This window comes from Photinus pyralis, unplaced genomic scaffold (genome assembly GCF_008802855.1).
Source record: "Photinus pyralis isolate 1611_PpyrPB1 unplaced genomic scaffold, Ppyr1.3 Ppyr1.4_LG1, whole genome shotgun sequence".
Lineage (NCBI taxonomy): Eukaryota > Metazoa > Arthropoda > Insecta > Coleoptera > Lampyridae > Photinus > Photinus pyralis.
Window position 1 is genome coordinate 16,176,959 of NW_022170249.1, and position 13,349 is coordinate 16,190,307.

General features: G+C 33.4%; 1 protein-coding gene across 6 annotated transcripts; it reads right to left on the reverse strand.

Annotated features, from left to right (window-relative positions):
- Positions 1 to 747: 747 nt before the first annotated feature.
- On the reverse strand, positions 748 to 7,608 carry LOC116169149. Of its 6 annotated transcripts, XR_004144904.1 has the most exons (8): positions 6,856 to 7,608; positions 6,753 to 6,809; positions 3,447 to 6,682; positions 3,215 to 3,391; positions 3,044 to 3,154; positions 2,003 to 2,223; positions 1,785 to 1,944; positions 748 to 949 (listed from the first exon to the last, which is right to left on the reverse strand). XR_004144904.1 is itself a non-coding variant. In XM_031485195.1 (7 exons), the coding sequence occupies exons 2-7, from the start codon at positions 3,649 to 3,651 to the stop codon at positions 837 to 839; spliced, it is 987 nt and encodes a 328-aa protein (XP_031341055.1). In that variant the 5' UTR covers positions 3,705 to 7,608; the 3' UTR covers positions 748 to 836. The 6 variants fall into 5 exon arrangements, 1 of the variants encoding a protein (XP_031341055.1); XR_004144900.1 differs by having other exon boundaries at positions 3,447 to 3,651; positions 3,705 to 7,608; XR_004144901.1 differs by having other exon boundaries at positions 3,447 to 6,809.
- Between the last annotated feature and the right edge of the window lie 5,741 nt (positions 7,609 to 13,349).

The following is a 13,349-nucleotide window of genomic DNA, read 5'->3' on the forward strand; positions in this document are numbered from 1 at the left end:
CCACACAACCAAAATTATCTGAAAGGTAACCAATAGTTAGACCTCTTATAAAATACAAGGTTACCAATGCTTAATCAAAAGCAATCCTACGGGTTAACTATGTCACAAATTATGTGTCTTTATTGCAACTTTTGGGAGTCCTAAGAGTTACCAAAAACTTAATTTCACAAAGCATCTGATAGTTAACTTTAAATAATGTTCTATCGGTTGACTTTGTGTCATGTCCAAAGTTTAACTATTATAGTTGACAATAAGCCATATTGGAGTGACATCTTTAGACCATGCCATATTGATGTTTAAAAAGCTAACTATTTCGTTCGTCTAAAGGTCAACCACAAAGAACAGTCGAAAGCTGACTACTGTGGTCGATAATATACTATGCTGTAATATTAGCTTAGAGGTGATTCTATATAGATGTTCAAAAACCAACTGTTTATGTTCGTATAAATATCAACAATAAAAAACATTCAAAAGCAGTCCACTATGATTGATAATATACCATACTGCAAAGTTATCTTTAGGGCATTCATGTATGGATGCTATCGTGAGCATGTAAAACAAACTTCAAAATACAAACAAAAACAATTTTTGAAATAATTCAATTTGAACCCTATGTATTAAAAAAGTAAGTTTGTTAATTAGTTTCCCGTTATAGAAAGGAATAAACTACCGTCAAACCTAACTTATATGTGACTTGGAGGATTAAATACCTATATGTATACAATCTAAGTACAAAATAAATCACAATACAGGATCACACGCTATATTGGTTCTTTAACAACTTATACATGTCACTATGTATCTATTATCTATAATATGACAAATATAAATAACATTTAAATAGTTTTGTCCATTTTTCTTATCCTTTCTGCCGATTTTCGAATCCAAACTTTGGTTGCAGACAAGACTTCTATGTCAGTGGCGTTCGGTATTATTGTTCTTACAGCAACTGGAAGTAACGGAAATAAGTAAAGTATACTGTATAGGTCCCTACTAGTATACAAATTATAATATTTTTTGCATGCTTATACCAAAATGCATGAAGCAATACTTTTGATTGCACAACCAAGTCAAATGAGAATCATTTAATTAAGAAAAATACTTGAATGGACACTGAAATGCCAAAACTAAATTAATCAAAACTGCAAGAATCAAAGTAAACACTTAAATTTAAAAAAATTCAACAATAGCGGTAATGCACAAGGGCGGTATTCAAGTGTATAATGTCCCTTATCCCGAGTGTACTACAACATAATGGTTAAAAAAATTTTGAAATTCTCAAGTGTCGTGTTCGAAGTATCAGACTGCTACAGAATATGTGATTGCGGGTACTTAAAAATTGATTGGACACACACCCGTGTAATAATTATATTCTGATTCTCTCATTGGTCCACTAGTCGTTGAATAATGAACCATTATTTACTATTGTTAATAATAATGGGTGGTATTATTAAACAAAAAAATGTATATAATGATATTATACAATAGTAGTCAAGAATTAGATTAATGTATGACACATGTTTACGAACAAATTATAAAATTCAATCATTTCAAACTATAGATCATCTACAAATTTAACAAAAAAAAGCTAAATTAAGGCTATAAAATATGACATCCGAGGAAATTAATTTCACTATTGAAACATTACACTGGCAATCATTTTAATAGAAATGTCCATTGAAATTGGTATGATTCTTCTTCATTCATCACACCAGACGACAGAGTCATTTATTTTGCTTCATATTTTGTTATAAAATCCCAGTATTAAAACAATATGAACTTACCTATAATTATTCGATTTATATTTAAATTTTGCAACTTGGTTTTTTCATTTGCCCCGATCCAGCTCAATCTGCTGCTAACAAAATCGGTCACAATAAGGGACCAAATCCTTCTTGTGGCATTTCCAACATTTATACCACCAACTGTAGATAAATGTTTTATCTAAAATAATAAAATTAGTAAATAATCCAGAAAATATTAACCACTACAAGTTTCTCACCAATGCATTGGCCTGTTGAGGAATCTTCGAGTATTCCTCTAATAGCAAAAATTCCTCGAGTGTTTTGGCTGGAAGATCGGGCAATTTTATATTTGGCTGTGCTAAGTTGTTTCCAACCGTTCGCTCGCTACGTAACAACTCCCTTATTTCCGTAATATCTGATTGCATGCATGCAACCTGATCGACAAGTTTTTCTAAACTTGTTGAAATGCCTCCACATACTAACATAAACAGAAGAATAAAATATTAGAGCCATAAAAACTGATCCAAAGATTACATAATTAATACGCAGACGTAAGTAACATAACATTATAATCAACAAACAAGTTCTTCTGCATAGGATGTGTAAAATATTAAACCTAAGAGTTGATAAAAAAATAAATCAAAAATTCAGTAGTAGGTGCAATAAAAATAAGTAGGGACCAATCCTAATCATTCACAAGTTTAAATCATTCTGTATAAAATTCTCCATAGTTTGACCGTAGGTTATAGATTATTTGAGGTAAGTATTTTTAACGGTTAAACTTCTTTATTGAAAATGTACCTAATGTTCTGTAGCGATCGATTTCGGTGTGTGCCTACTCCATCATCAGGATTAGCGTCAATGAATGCATGATATACATCGATGATAATGATAAGGGTGGTGAATTTCTCAAGAAGTGCCAAATTCCATTTAAAAAAGCTTTTTTTATGACTACTTAATTATATTAATTAAGAATAAAATTCATATTATTAATCTAGTCATAAAAAAGCATTTTTTAAATGGAATTTGGCACTTTTTGAGAAATTCACCATCCTTATCATTATCATCAATGTATATCATGCATTCATTGACGGTAAGCCTGAATGCCTGATAATGGAGTAGGCACAGGCCGAAATCGATCGCTACAGAAACATTACATTTTCAATAAAGAACTTTAACCGTTAAAAATACTTACCCCAAATAATTTTTAAATCATCCCTTTTTTAATGTAACCTTTTGGACCAGTTTTTACTGAGATAACGTTACAAGTGCAATGCATATTATATTAGAAATAATACCGCATCGTGTTTGAATGGAAATTGGCGATCGCTGTTGACGAATTGGTGAGGAAGACGCGATTGCAGACATAGGAACCTCGATTAACGGAGTCAATGTAGCATTTAATCCATCTATAAAATAATTTCTGTTTAAATCTTTTTCAACATATGTAGCATAAATATAAATTATACCTTCCATTGTAACATCTTCTGACAAATCGTCCTCCAACTCAAAATTGCTAACACTTGGAACAGGAGGAGGATGTAGTCCTGTACTGATGCGACTAGGCCCTGAACTATCTTCATCCGTACTTAAGTCGGACGTTTCTTCAGCTTGCACTGCCTTTTCTTCTGCTAGATCAAGTGAATCTGTAAAATATAATTTAAAAAATTTGGTTTCATCGGTTTGTAGCATAATACTCACCAAAGTACTTAACGTTGCCTTGTTTATCACGGAAGACTTTTGCGGCAAATTGTTCCCAAGAAGATTTCGGACTAACGCTTTGTTTAATTAACGGCCTTACAAGAGATGTTTTCGGCCAGAAACATTTGTCCCCTACAACCCACTTTTCAGGAACAGCTGACACACTATTCTCCTTTGTAAAATGAACAACGACATAACGACTCATCTAAATAAAAAACATAATAAACATTTTCGTTTTGAAATACATTAGGTACCTACTTGTAGAAGTGGCGTACAATCGAAGAAAAGTCAAAATGAAGAAATTTTATTAACAAAGCAATTTCTTAATATTGACAAATTTCTCCATGAGGTTATTAGGGTATTATAAATAAATTATAACAGAATATGATCGTTTAAAATAAATTATTAATGTGATTACCTAACTTTTTGTACCTGAAGATGGAGTTCAAACTCCAAAACTAGTTTAGTCACAACTGAAATAAATAGTGAACTTTTCATTGTAAATTAAAGCTATTTTAGTTTCTGTTTACAATTTATACTTCAATTTTGTACTTCAATTACAACAAGAGACACATATTAATAAAAATAACTAACTAAATAATAAAACTATGTTAACAAGTAATTTGATGTGAAAGTGGGAAAGCTGCTAACAAGTAATTTGATGTAAAAGTGGGAAAGCTGCGTATGTACCTTTATTTATGCTTATGGTAAACATTTTTTCTGATATATCAGTAACATGCCAAATACCAGTAGTCTGAGACAAATTTTCTAGTAGAACTATTCCTAATAATTTAGATTCAATTGGGTGTGTATAAAAATTATTGACCTTTTCAAACACCTTACCTACAATTACCAAGGAATTTTCATGATAACCGATTAATTCTGTAAAAATGTATACTCCACCTTGGACTCGAACGCATTGATTTGCCACTGAATTAGCAATAACAATATATTCCTTTGTAATTAACATTTTGTGAGTATTTGTCAGTATATTATTGTGATGTACAATTGGATATTGCATAACGGGTAGTTCCTGGTCATTATGCCTGTCTACTATTCTGGAAGTTAATTCATGAACCCTATTACCAATTTGCTGCAAAGGTTTTTCTGATTTCCTAACCATTTTCTTAATAGTCTGCATATAACTTTCAAATGGAAATGCACTGAACGAATCAATATTACCGAAAGTGTCAACACTATCTGGCAGATGTATTAAATTATGTACATTGTACGAAACTTGTTCTTTTCCATATAATGAACCAAATAGTTCCACAAAGTAAATTAATAAGGCTTTTGCAAATTTTCTATATTTTCTAAGAGAAATCGAAGCTAAAATACTAATTGCGCTATGTAAGCAAATGAAATGGTCATAATAATGTTGTGGTAAAACATCTTTTAAAACGATAGGTCCGGTATACAGTAGAAATTGACGAAATTCAGTAGCTTTCCATCTGTCCACTTCCTTAAGGGTTCTGGGTTTTCTGCAAAATTCTTTGGGGATAAATTTTTTAAGGTTTTCGAGTTTTAACGAAACAGTTTCAATTTTTTTCGAATGCCAACGAAATTTAAGACTACCTCTCATCCATAATTTTATCATTTTTTTCATAACACCTAAGCATACGAGATGCATGTAATCTAATGGAAAGCTTGTAATCAAGCCGATACCTAGCTCTGTTAAAATTGAAACACCCTTATGGTGCTCTTCTTGGACTTGGTTTAAAAAATTTGCATCTGATCGCAATGTAGCGTTTGTATCTAAAAAAATTACTCTATTATTATAATATTTGCCCTCTTGTTCACATTTTCCACAACCAAAATGGGCATTGTGGCCTTTCGTCATAGTTATGTATGCCTTTGCGGGCGCATCACAAATAAATGCCCTAATTTCTACACGACACTGTCTATTTTTAATTTCTATACCGTTTTTTAAAATAAATTTTGCTTCTTCCACAAATTCTTTCAAATATTCATTTGGAGACAGGGGTTTACTACAACCGTGGTATATACCAACAATGAAATGTGAATTTTTTATTTCATGCAAATTCGCTAAAATTGGCCATAATTGTGCATTTGTACTTTTAGTTAAGGGTAACCCATCTACATTTATATTTAGTGTAACAATGACACGAATGGGATCAAGCTGCATTAAAATCTTTTTAATATTATCTTTTAGCCCGAAATGAATATAATTTCCTGGGTTTATATTTTTTATGTTAATTACTCTTGGAGTACCTAACAGGGTTCTGGCGTCTTGGGGTAAAACATTAACAAAACACTTATGTTGATTTAGCCTTTTTAATAAATTAGATAGCGCATTTTGATTTATATTAAATTCAAGGGCCCACTGTCGTATTTCATCTTTAATGAATGTAGCGCTGTCTGTTATATGATTGCCATGAAATTGTAACGGTGAATTAAAATTATCTAAATTTATTGAACTAATGTCTCTAGTATTCTGAATTTTTTCTGTTATAGCAGGGGAAGGGCTTCTAGGTACGGATTGCTGAGAAAAGTTAGTGGATTTAACTAAAGGAACACTGGAACTATTATTTAAGATTCTAGATTTTGTTTGTCTAATAAGGCGATATCGATGCCCTTTTGAATAATTTCGGTACATCTACAATAAAACTGCTGTGGTATATAACATTTTGCAATAAAATATTTACTTACCTTTAAAAATTTAAATTAAGATCAGCGTTGCGAAATAACTGATGCACTTACAAGATACACCACCGTTCTGTAAAAGGTATTTTTGCGTTTTTGGATGGGTAATGTACCGACTGTACATCTGAGAATTTCAGGTACTTAGCAAAAATATTAAGCTGGGAAAAGGTCGAATCATTAGAACAGGTATCTAGTAAGATTTTAAGTTTTCTTTTGTTAGTAGTAGGTATTGTTAACATCCGGATAATTTTAAGTTATAATATTCGAAACCTGCGTTCAACTAATAACATAAAAATTGTACTTTAATAATCATCAAAATAAAAAAGCGACAATTTAGTTTCTTCTTGGTGTAAAGTTCCATTAGAGATGCAATTACAAAATTTTCGAGTACCTACAGAAATCCATTTGTGGTAGGTAGGTAATATTTTTACCTGCAACACTTACCGGTCAACACTTTGTAGACTTAATCCTTAAACTTTTCTGCCAATCAGCATTTTATGTTTACATTAACCTTTATGACTAAAGAGTACCTTTTTGTCGGCACGTATTGTAATTATTAAAACTCCATAAAGCTGTAGAATTCATAAAAACCAACCATTTGGTATTGCTTTAAATCATCAATAAGAGCAAACTTTTTCTTACCTATAAGACACCTTAAAGACTGCGATTTAAAATATAAGTTTAATCTTGTACTGTTTTCTGGAAATAAAATAATTACAACCTATATAATTTCGAATAAACTAACCGTTCGAATATAACGCTAAATCCTACTTAGAGGCTAACTTTATGTTTGCCGAATAAATTTCTCAAAAGTCAGCCCCCAAAAGAGCAGATTCCAAATGCTGGTTGAAAAAAAATAGACGTGTATTAAAAAAAAATAGCAAAATCTAACAGCACCATTTCACTTTAAATCATAAAGTGCGGTTAAATATTTAAAATGACGAGCCCCTAAGTCTAAATTCAATATAATATTTGTAATTATTAAACTTCCAACCGTGTAACAAAATGTTAACCGTACGATTTTGTTTTATACTATAATCAGAAGTTAACTTTTTTATTATCTGTGTAAATCTATAGACAACAGTCTAAAAGTCAAATTCAAAATAATATATAATGGATACATGACTTTTTTCGTCTCTCATTTTCGATCAATGGGTAACTTTCAATGCGATCATGAATATAACCTCTTAAGTTACCTTTTCGATGATTTCAAATGAAAGCAAATTGACACCTATCCACTCGGTATCTTCCGCAGTTGACTTTTGTAGTCTTTATGAAATTGTTTATCTTCAATGATGCCCAAAGGTTAACCCGAAATAGTTAATTTTTAGAGCGCCTACGTGATTTTACTAATTGGTAGATATTGGTTACCGTGATGGATACCTATCAAATGTAACTACCGCAGTTACACAAGAGATACCTAATTCATACTTAAGTACGATTAACTTTTATGGTTAGAATATAGTTACTGTGAGAACAGTCAGAGTTAACTTTGGTTGTGTGGCCTTGGGCGTTATGTAAATCCTATAAATATGGAATAATGAATCTATACGAACTTTTTATTTTCAACAACTAAGTAAAAAGAACTGTGTTGATGTCGCATTATCCATTATTCTTTGAAGTAAAAAGAACCATTCTGGAAATGTCCAGAGAACACCGCACCAGCTTGGCCCAGACCCATACATTTTCTTTCCTCTTTGTACATCAGATACTGCGGATCAGGTGCTTCTGTAAGAAAGGCGACTATCTGTTCGCGAGTAAGGATTTTTGATTTTTTTGGACGATAGCTTTTCTGAACTTGTTTTAAATACCCTTGTAGCTGCACAAATTTTTCGAAACTCTTATAAACTTCTTCTTTACCATTAACTCTTTACGTAGCATTGCAAATTTCGTCCAAAGCGAATTGGGGGAAAATGACTCTGACTGTAAATCACCTTTCCGATTAATGACTAATAAAATTACTTAAACATACCAACTCTTTGAAGTAACCCAACATAACGGTTTCGTTTATTGCCTCCACAGAATTACTCACCATCCATTTTTCAAAAGTAGCGTACTCTTTTTTATAAGAGGATTTCTCGCGCAAGAACGTGTGCCTGGTAAATGAGACGCTTCGTCTGCCATTTTTCAGAAAGTTTTTAGAATGTTTGACAAATATAATATCTATCTCCATAGTTACGACCATGGATAACTTAATTTTGATGATTCTCATTATCTTCTCTTTTAATCATCTGTCACCGCTAATTCTTGGAAAATCTTCAAGTATGACATAAAACGTTGAAGGCACCACGGGCGTTATGAACACAACGCCCACGGTCAACGTATAACCCTCGGGCCGGAGGCCCTCGGGTTCTACACTGTTGACCTGGGGCGTTATTTAGTTCATAACGCCCTTGATACCTTAATAACTATTATAGTAGGGGAGCTAGCACGAAATCCACTGAACGAGAATGATCAAAATTTTAACCGATGCAGTTCCATTTTGCCCTATCAGAGTATGCTAAAATCGATCGTCTGCCGCCTCAGGTCATACGACTTAAGGCGCTGCGGGTACTTCTTGCGGTACCAATTCTGAAAGATGGTTTTTCGAGAAAATAAGTTATACACCAAATGAAAACGTTGATAATAGCTCTTAAAAAAATATTTTAAAAAATCGCGCGCATTTGATAACTCCGTAAAAAAACAATTCTTAGTCGGTTTTTCACGAACTTTCTACGGATATAACTAGGTTACTGTTGGACGAATGAAGCTGATTTTTTTTACAGACTGATGATAGGTACTACTAATGACTTAACGGTGTTTCGTTTTTAAATTTTTTCTCTAATTATAAGATTGTCTTATTATCTTAACATTATAAGATATCTTATAATTAGAGAAAAAACTTAAAAAAGAAACACTGTCATAATCATTGGCTGTACCTATCATTAGTCTGTAAAAAAAATTAGCTTCATTCATCCAACGGTAACCTAGGTATATCCGTAGAAAGTTCGTGAAAAACCGACTAAGAATTGTTCTTTTACGGAGTTATCAAATGTTCGCGATTTTTTTAAATATTTTTTTAAGAGCTATTATCAACGTTTTCATTTGGTGTATAACTTATTTTTTCGAAAAACAACCTTTCAGAATTGGTACCACAAGAAGTACCCGCAGCGCCTTAAGTCGTATGACCTTAGGCGGCAGACGATCGATTTTAGCATACTCTGATAGGGCAAAATGGAACTCCATCGGTTAAAATTTTGATCATTCTCGTTCAGTGGATTTCGTGCTAGCTCCCCTACTATTAGATCCGAAACCGCCCGGAACCGTTGTAAACATTTTCGGTTAGATATAAACGTAACCGGAACCCATATTTCATTTGGGACCGGGTCCCTGGTCTTAGACCATCAATTCCTCCAGAATAACTTCTAGGGAAACTGGAAAGAGCTTTCTTTATTCTTATTTCATAGCATTTTAAACGGAGATCAACAAGAACGTCGTCAAGAACGGGAATAGGAGGGTAATTTACCTCACTATGTATTGGCGGGGGTTTAGACTGAAGCGCATTCCTCGGTTCGGGGCAATATTTAGCGATAAGTAACTTAAGAGGAGTAGTATCATCACCTACAGAAAGCTTGAAAGTTACTAGTTTACACAAATCGACTTTATTTTCTTGCTCAGACGCAATTCCATGAACCTTTTTATTTACGTGACAATGAGATTGGAGGAGGACCTTCAAAGAAGCGGCATCGTTATTGTTGGGAGTGCAACAAATTTCGCTTTACTAGAGTTGCAAGAGACACATGCCTAGATTTCTTGAGGAGAAATCCAACTTAGCTGTTAGTGTAGTAAGTTCTCTGATCTAATTTTGTACGGATTCACAGCATTGGGTAGTTTTGGAAGTATTTTTGTTTCAAAAAATGAGTTAACTTAATTTAAAGCATCGAGCGGTTATACAGTTCTTCATTAACGGGAGAAATGGTGTGAAAGTTGTTCAAGAATGAGCCCTTTTCAAACAAAATATTAGTCGAAACAATTTCTATGGGGTCGAGACTCGATTTATGATGACTCAAGAGCAGAACCAGATGAGGCGAGAACTCAGGAAGATTTACAGATCGCCAAATGCCAATCTGAGTACTTATACAAAAGAACCGGGAGTGTGCGGAAATACAATATTCACGATTATACAGGAAGATTTAGACAGGAAAAAAGCGTCTGCTGGATGGATTCCCCGACTTTTGCCAGAACAGAAACTGGAGACCAATGAAACTTGTCAGGAGCATTTGGACACTTTGGAGTTTTTCGTGGATTGTTACGAACGACAAAGCGTGTTTCAAAGGGACATTGTCACAAAACAGGAATCAATGCAATGGGTTCATAAGGGATTTCCATTTCCAAAAAAAGCAAAAACCTCGTCCTCGTCTGGAAAACAGATGGCGAAAATGTTGGTGGACTGTGAGGGCGCTTACTTACTGAATACATGGCAAAAGGGATCATGATTAATGGTGAGGTTTGTGGAAGCACGATTCAACACTTGAAGAAAGACCTTCAAGCAAAACGACCGAACTCAACACGAACAAAAACTGTGCTATTGTAGGGCAATTTCAGGGCACTAGGCACTAGGCTCGCCATGTTTAAAAAATTAAAAAAATGCGCTCTTATAAGGTTACAATTTTACTTCCATTCATTAATTAAGTGGAGAAACAGGATAACGTTCGATATACTTCCATACGGTGAAAAATTGGAAAAATCGATTACCTACCGTTGGCTGTTAACGAACTCGGGGTAATTTTGAATTATTAGCAAAAATTGATACATAAGCATTTATTTATTTTTTTTTGACCACCAAGGCTTTTTTGACATTAACTTTTTTCTGCATAAAAAAAAATGATTCTCAGCAAAAGCATTTTGTAGTGAGTAGGGTCCTAAATTACTTGGACTTTTGTGTCCGCAGTATGCAGTCACAGTAATTGGGACAAGAATCTTTAAATTTTTGCTAAAGCTTTCTTTACGAATTGACAGCAGGTGTAAAAATATTTTGCATTTAGTTTTGTGGGATTTTGAAGATTACAGATCTAGTTAAAACTTAATTAAGAGAAAGTCTAAAATAACTTTGAACATTTGCCTCGCTAAGGCAAATATAAAAACCAAAAACGATTGGGTAGGTACTGCTAGAAATAAGTGTATGGACGAGAAGCAGAAGAAACGTTAACAATGAACATTATATTGAAATCATACAAATCTCGCAAAGCGTCACAAAACGAATATGAAATTCACTTATCAAAGTAACAATTGTACTTTACAGTCCCCATTTCCTTGTTTAATGGATGGAATTTAATTAGTCATTTACAGCAATAAACGGTATAGTATCTGATTTAATAATTCTTGGAAATTAATAATAATTGTATGTTACTGAATTGACAGACTTTGATGTTGCGCATTTCAAATGTATTGTCGAGATATGCATTGTTTGCTGCTGCCCGGATTTCTAAGCCCAGCATTCAGCGCGACATTCTTTACCAAATATTCCCTATTATGTATTTTACTCACAAAATTCCAGCCTAAATCGCGCGCGAGGAATCTTGTTTTTACTTTATTAGATTTTAATCACAACCAACTAAACAATTAACGGTTATAATTGGGCTGAGAGCGTAAAACAATACTTTCAAAGTAATAAATTAATTAGAGTCCCATTAGGTGCGTGCACCAAATTCAATTATTTAAAAAAATAAATACAAATCGTTAAATCTTAAAAAACGATTAAATGTGGAACATTGTGCGGCTAAAAATAATTAGAATCGTAATTGAACACGTTTGTAGAATGTGCAACTCAAAAGATATAATTGTTGATAACGTTCGTCATATTTTTCAATTGAAAGTAAAAGCTACATTCTCGAGCATCACATCCGTTTTGAATGAAATGATGAACGCCCTCTCTATGACATGGTAAATATGTTAAATGAGCAGCCAAAGGGAGAAAAATTGGTTCATGTGAGAATCAGTTCACGAAACGGATGGTAACGTCTGAACCGGTTTTTGAGTTGGAGCACTATGAAGCTTTCCTTACAGGTTGTACTTCATTTTTCAATAAAATTGTATTTTTTTCTGAGTACCTACAATGAATAAGAGCTTAAAACTCAAAATTGGTGGAGCCAGCAGCAGCTTTTTCGATGGAAAACCTCGGACGAAACCCATATTCAATTACACGTCGTTTTACTAAAACAGCTGACGGCGTAAGTTAGAACGGATGGAGTTTTAATTGCCATCATCAATATTTATTAATCTCTGGCGATTGGATTCATTAAATTGAGGGTTCCGTAGTAATTAGGACGGGTTCACAAATAAACTCGAAAAGTGAGGAGTTTATTTGCGACTTTCTCTCTTATCGTAGGTACCGCCATTTGCATTTCGCGTAATTGAAGTGTACCTAAATGAAGTGCACCTTTCTTTAGGTTCGGCTACAGTTACAGGTTGGATACAGCAGAGCGTGTAACCCACGTATACTAATCACACCGGCAAATCAAGCTGGTTTATTCCATTGTAACGTCATACGCGACATTTGACAATCCTCTGGACAAGCTCTGAACAACCTATAAAAAATACCTAAATAGCCTCAGAATGAACTGAAGGATCAAGTACTTCTGAACCACTGCAAAAGAATCTCTAAAAAAGCTCATAAATTCTCTCAAAAATCTTTCAAGGATCAATAAACATTGTATTTGAAGAATCTCTGGAAATTTTTTAGTAAAAATCTCTGAAGATGTTTTTAAAGGCAACGGAATGAAGAATCATTGAAGAACAATTGGAGAATCTAATTTTTTTATTTTTGCTTAAATTTCTACGTAGTCGGAGTTATTATTAACGAGCTCCTAGCCAGTTCATAATTTTTCGCTGTCTGTCCGTGTTTCCAAAACGAATGAATCGATTACGATGAAATTTTGCAGACATGGATTCTTTATCAAATTTCCAGGAGTTTGTTAATTGCAATGTAGGACAAAACATGAAGAAGACTCTTTGACATCTCCGTTAGTTATGTACTAATTGCATGAAATTCAAATTGGGATTTGGGAATAACCTTAGCCATAAAATACGCACTGCCAAGCTATAGCCCCACCCAGGAGCTCGTTTGCTATATTTGTTTAATTTATTTACTTTCACATTATACGGATTGTTTGAGTTTTTCGGATAAACTCAATTCTTAAATTTCTTATCGATTCACTCTGTGATGCGCAGTAAATAAATTGGGAAATAAGTAATTTGTCG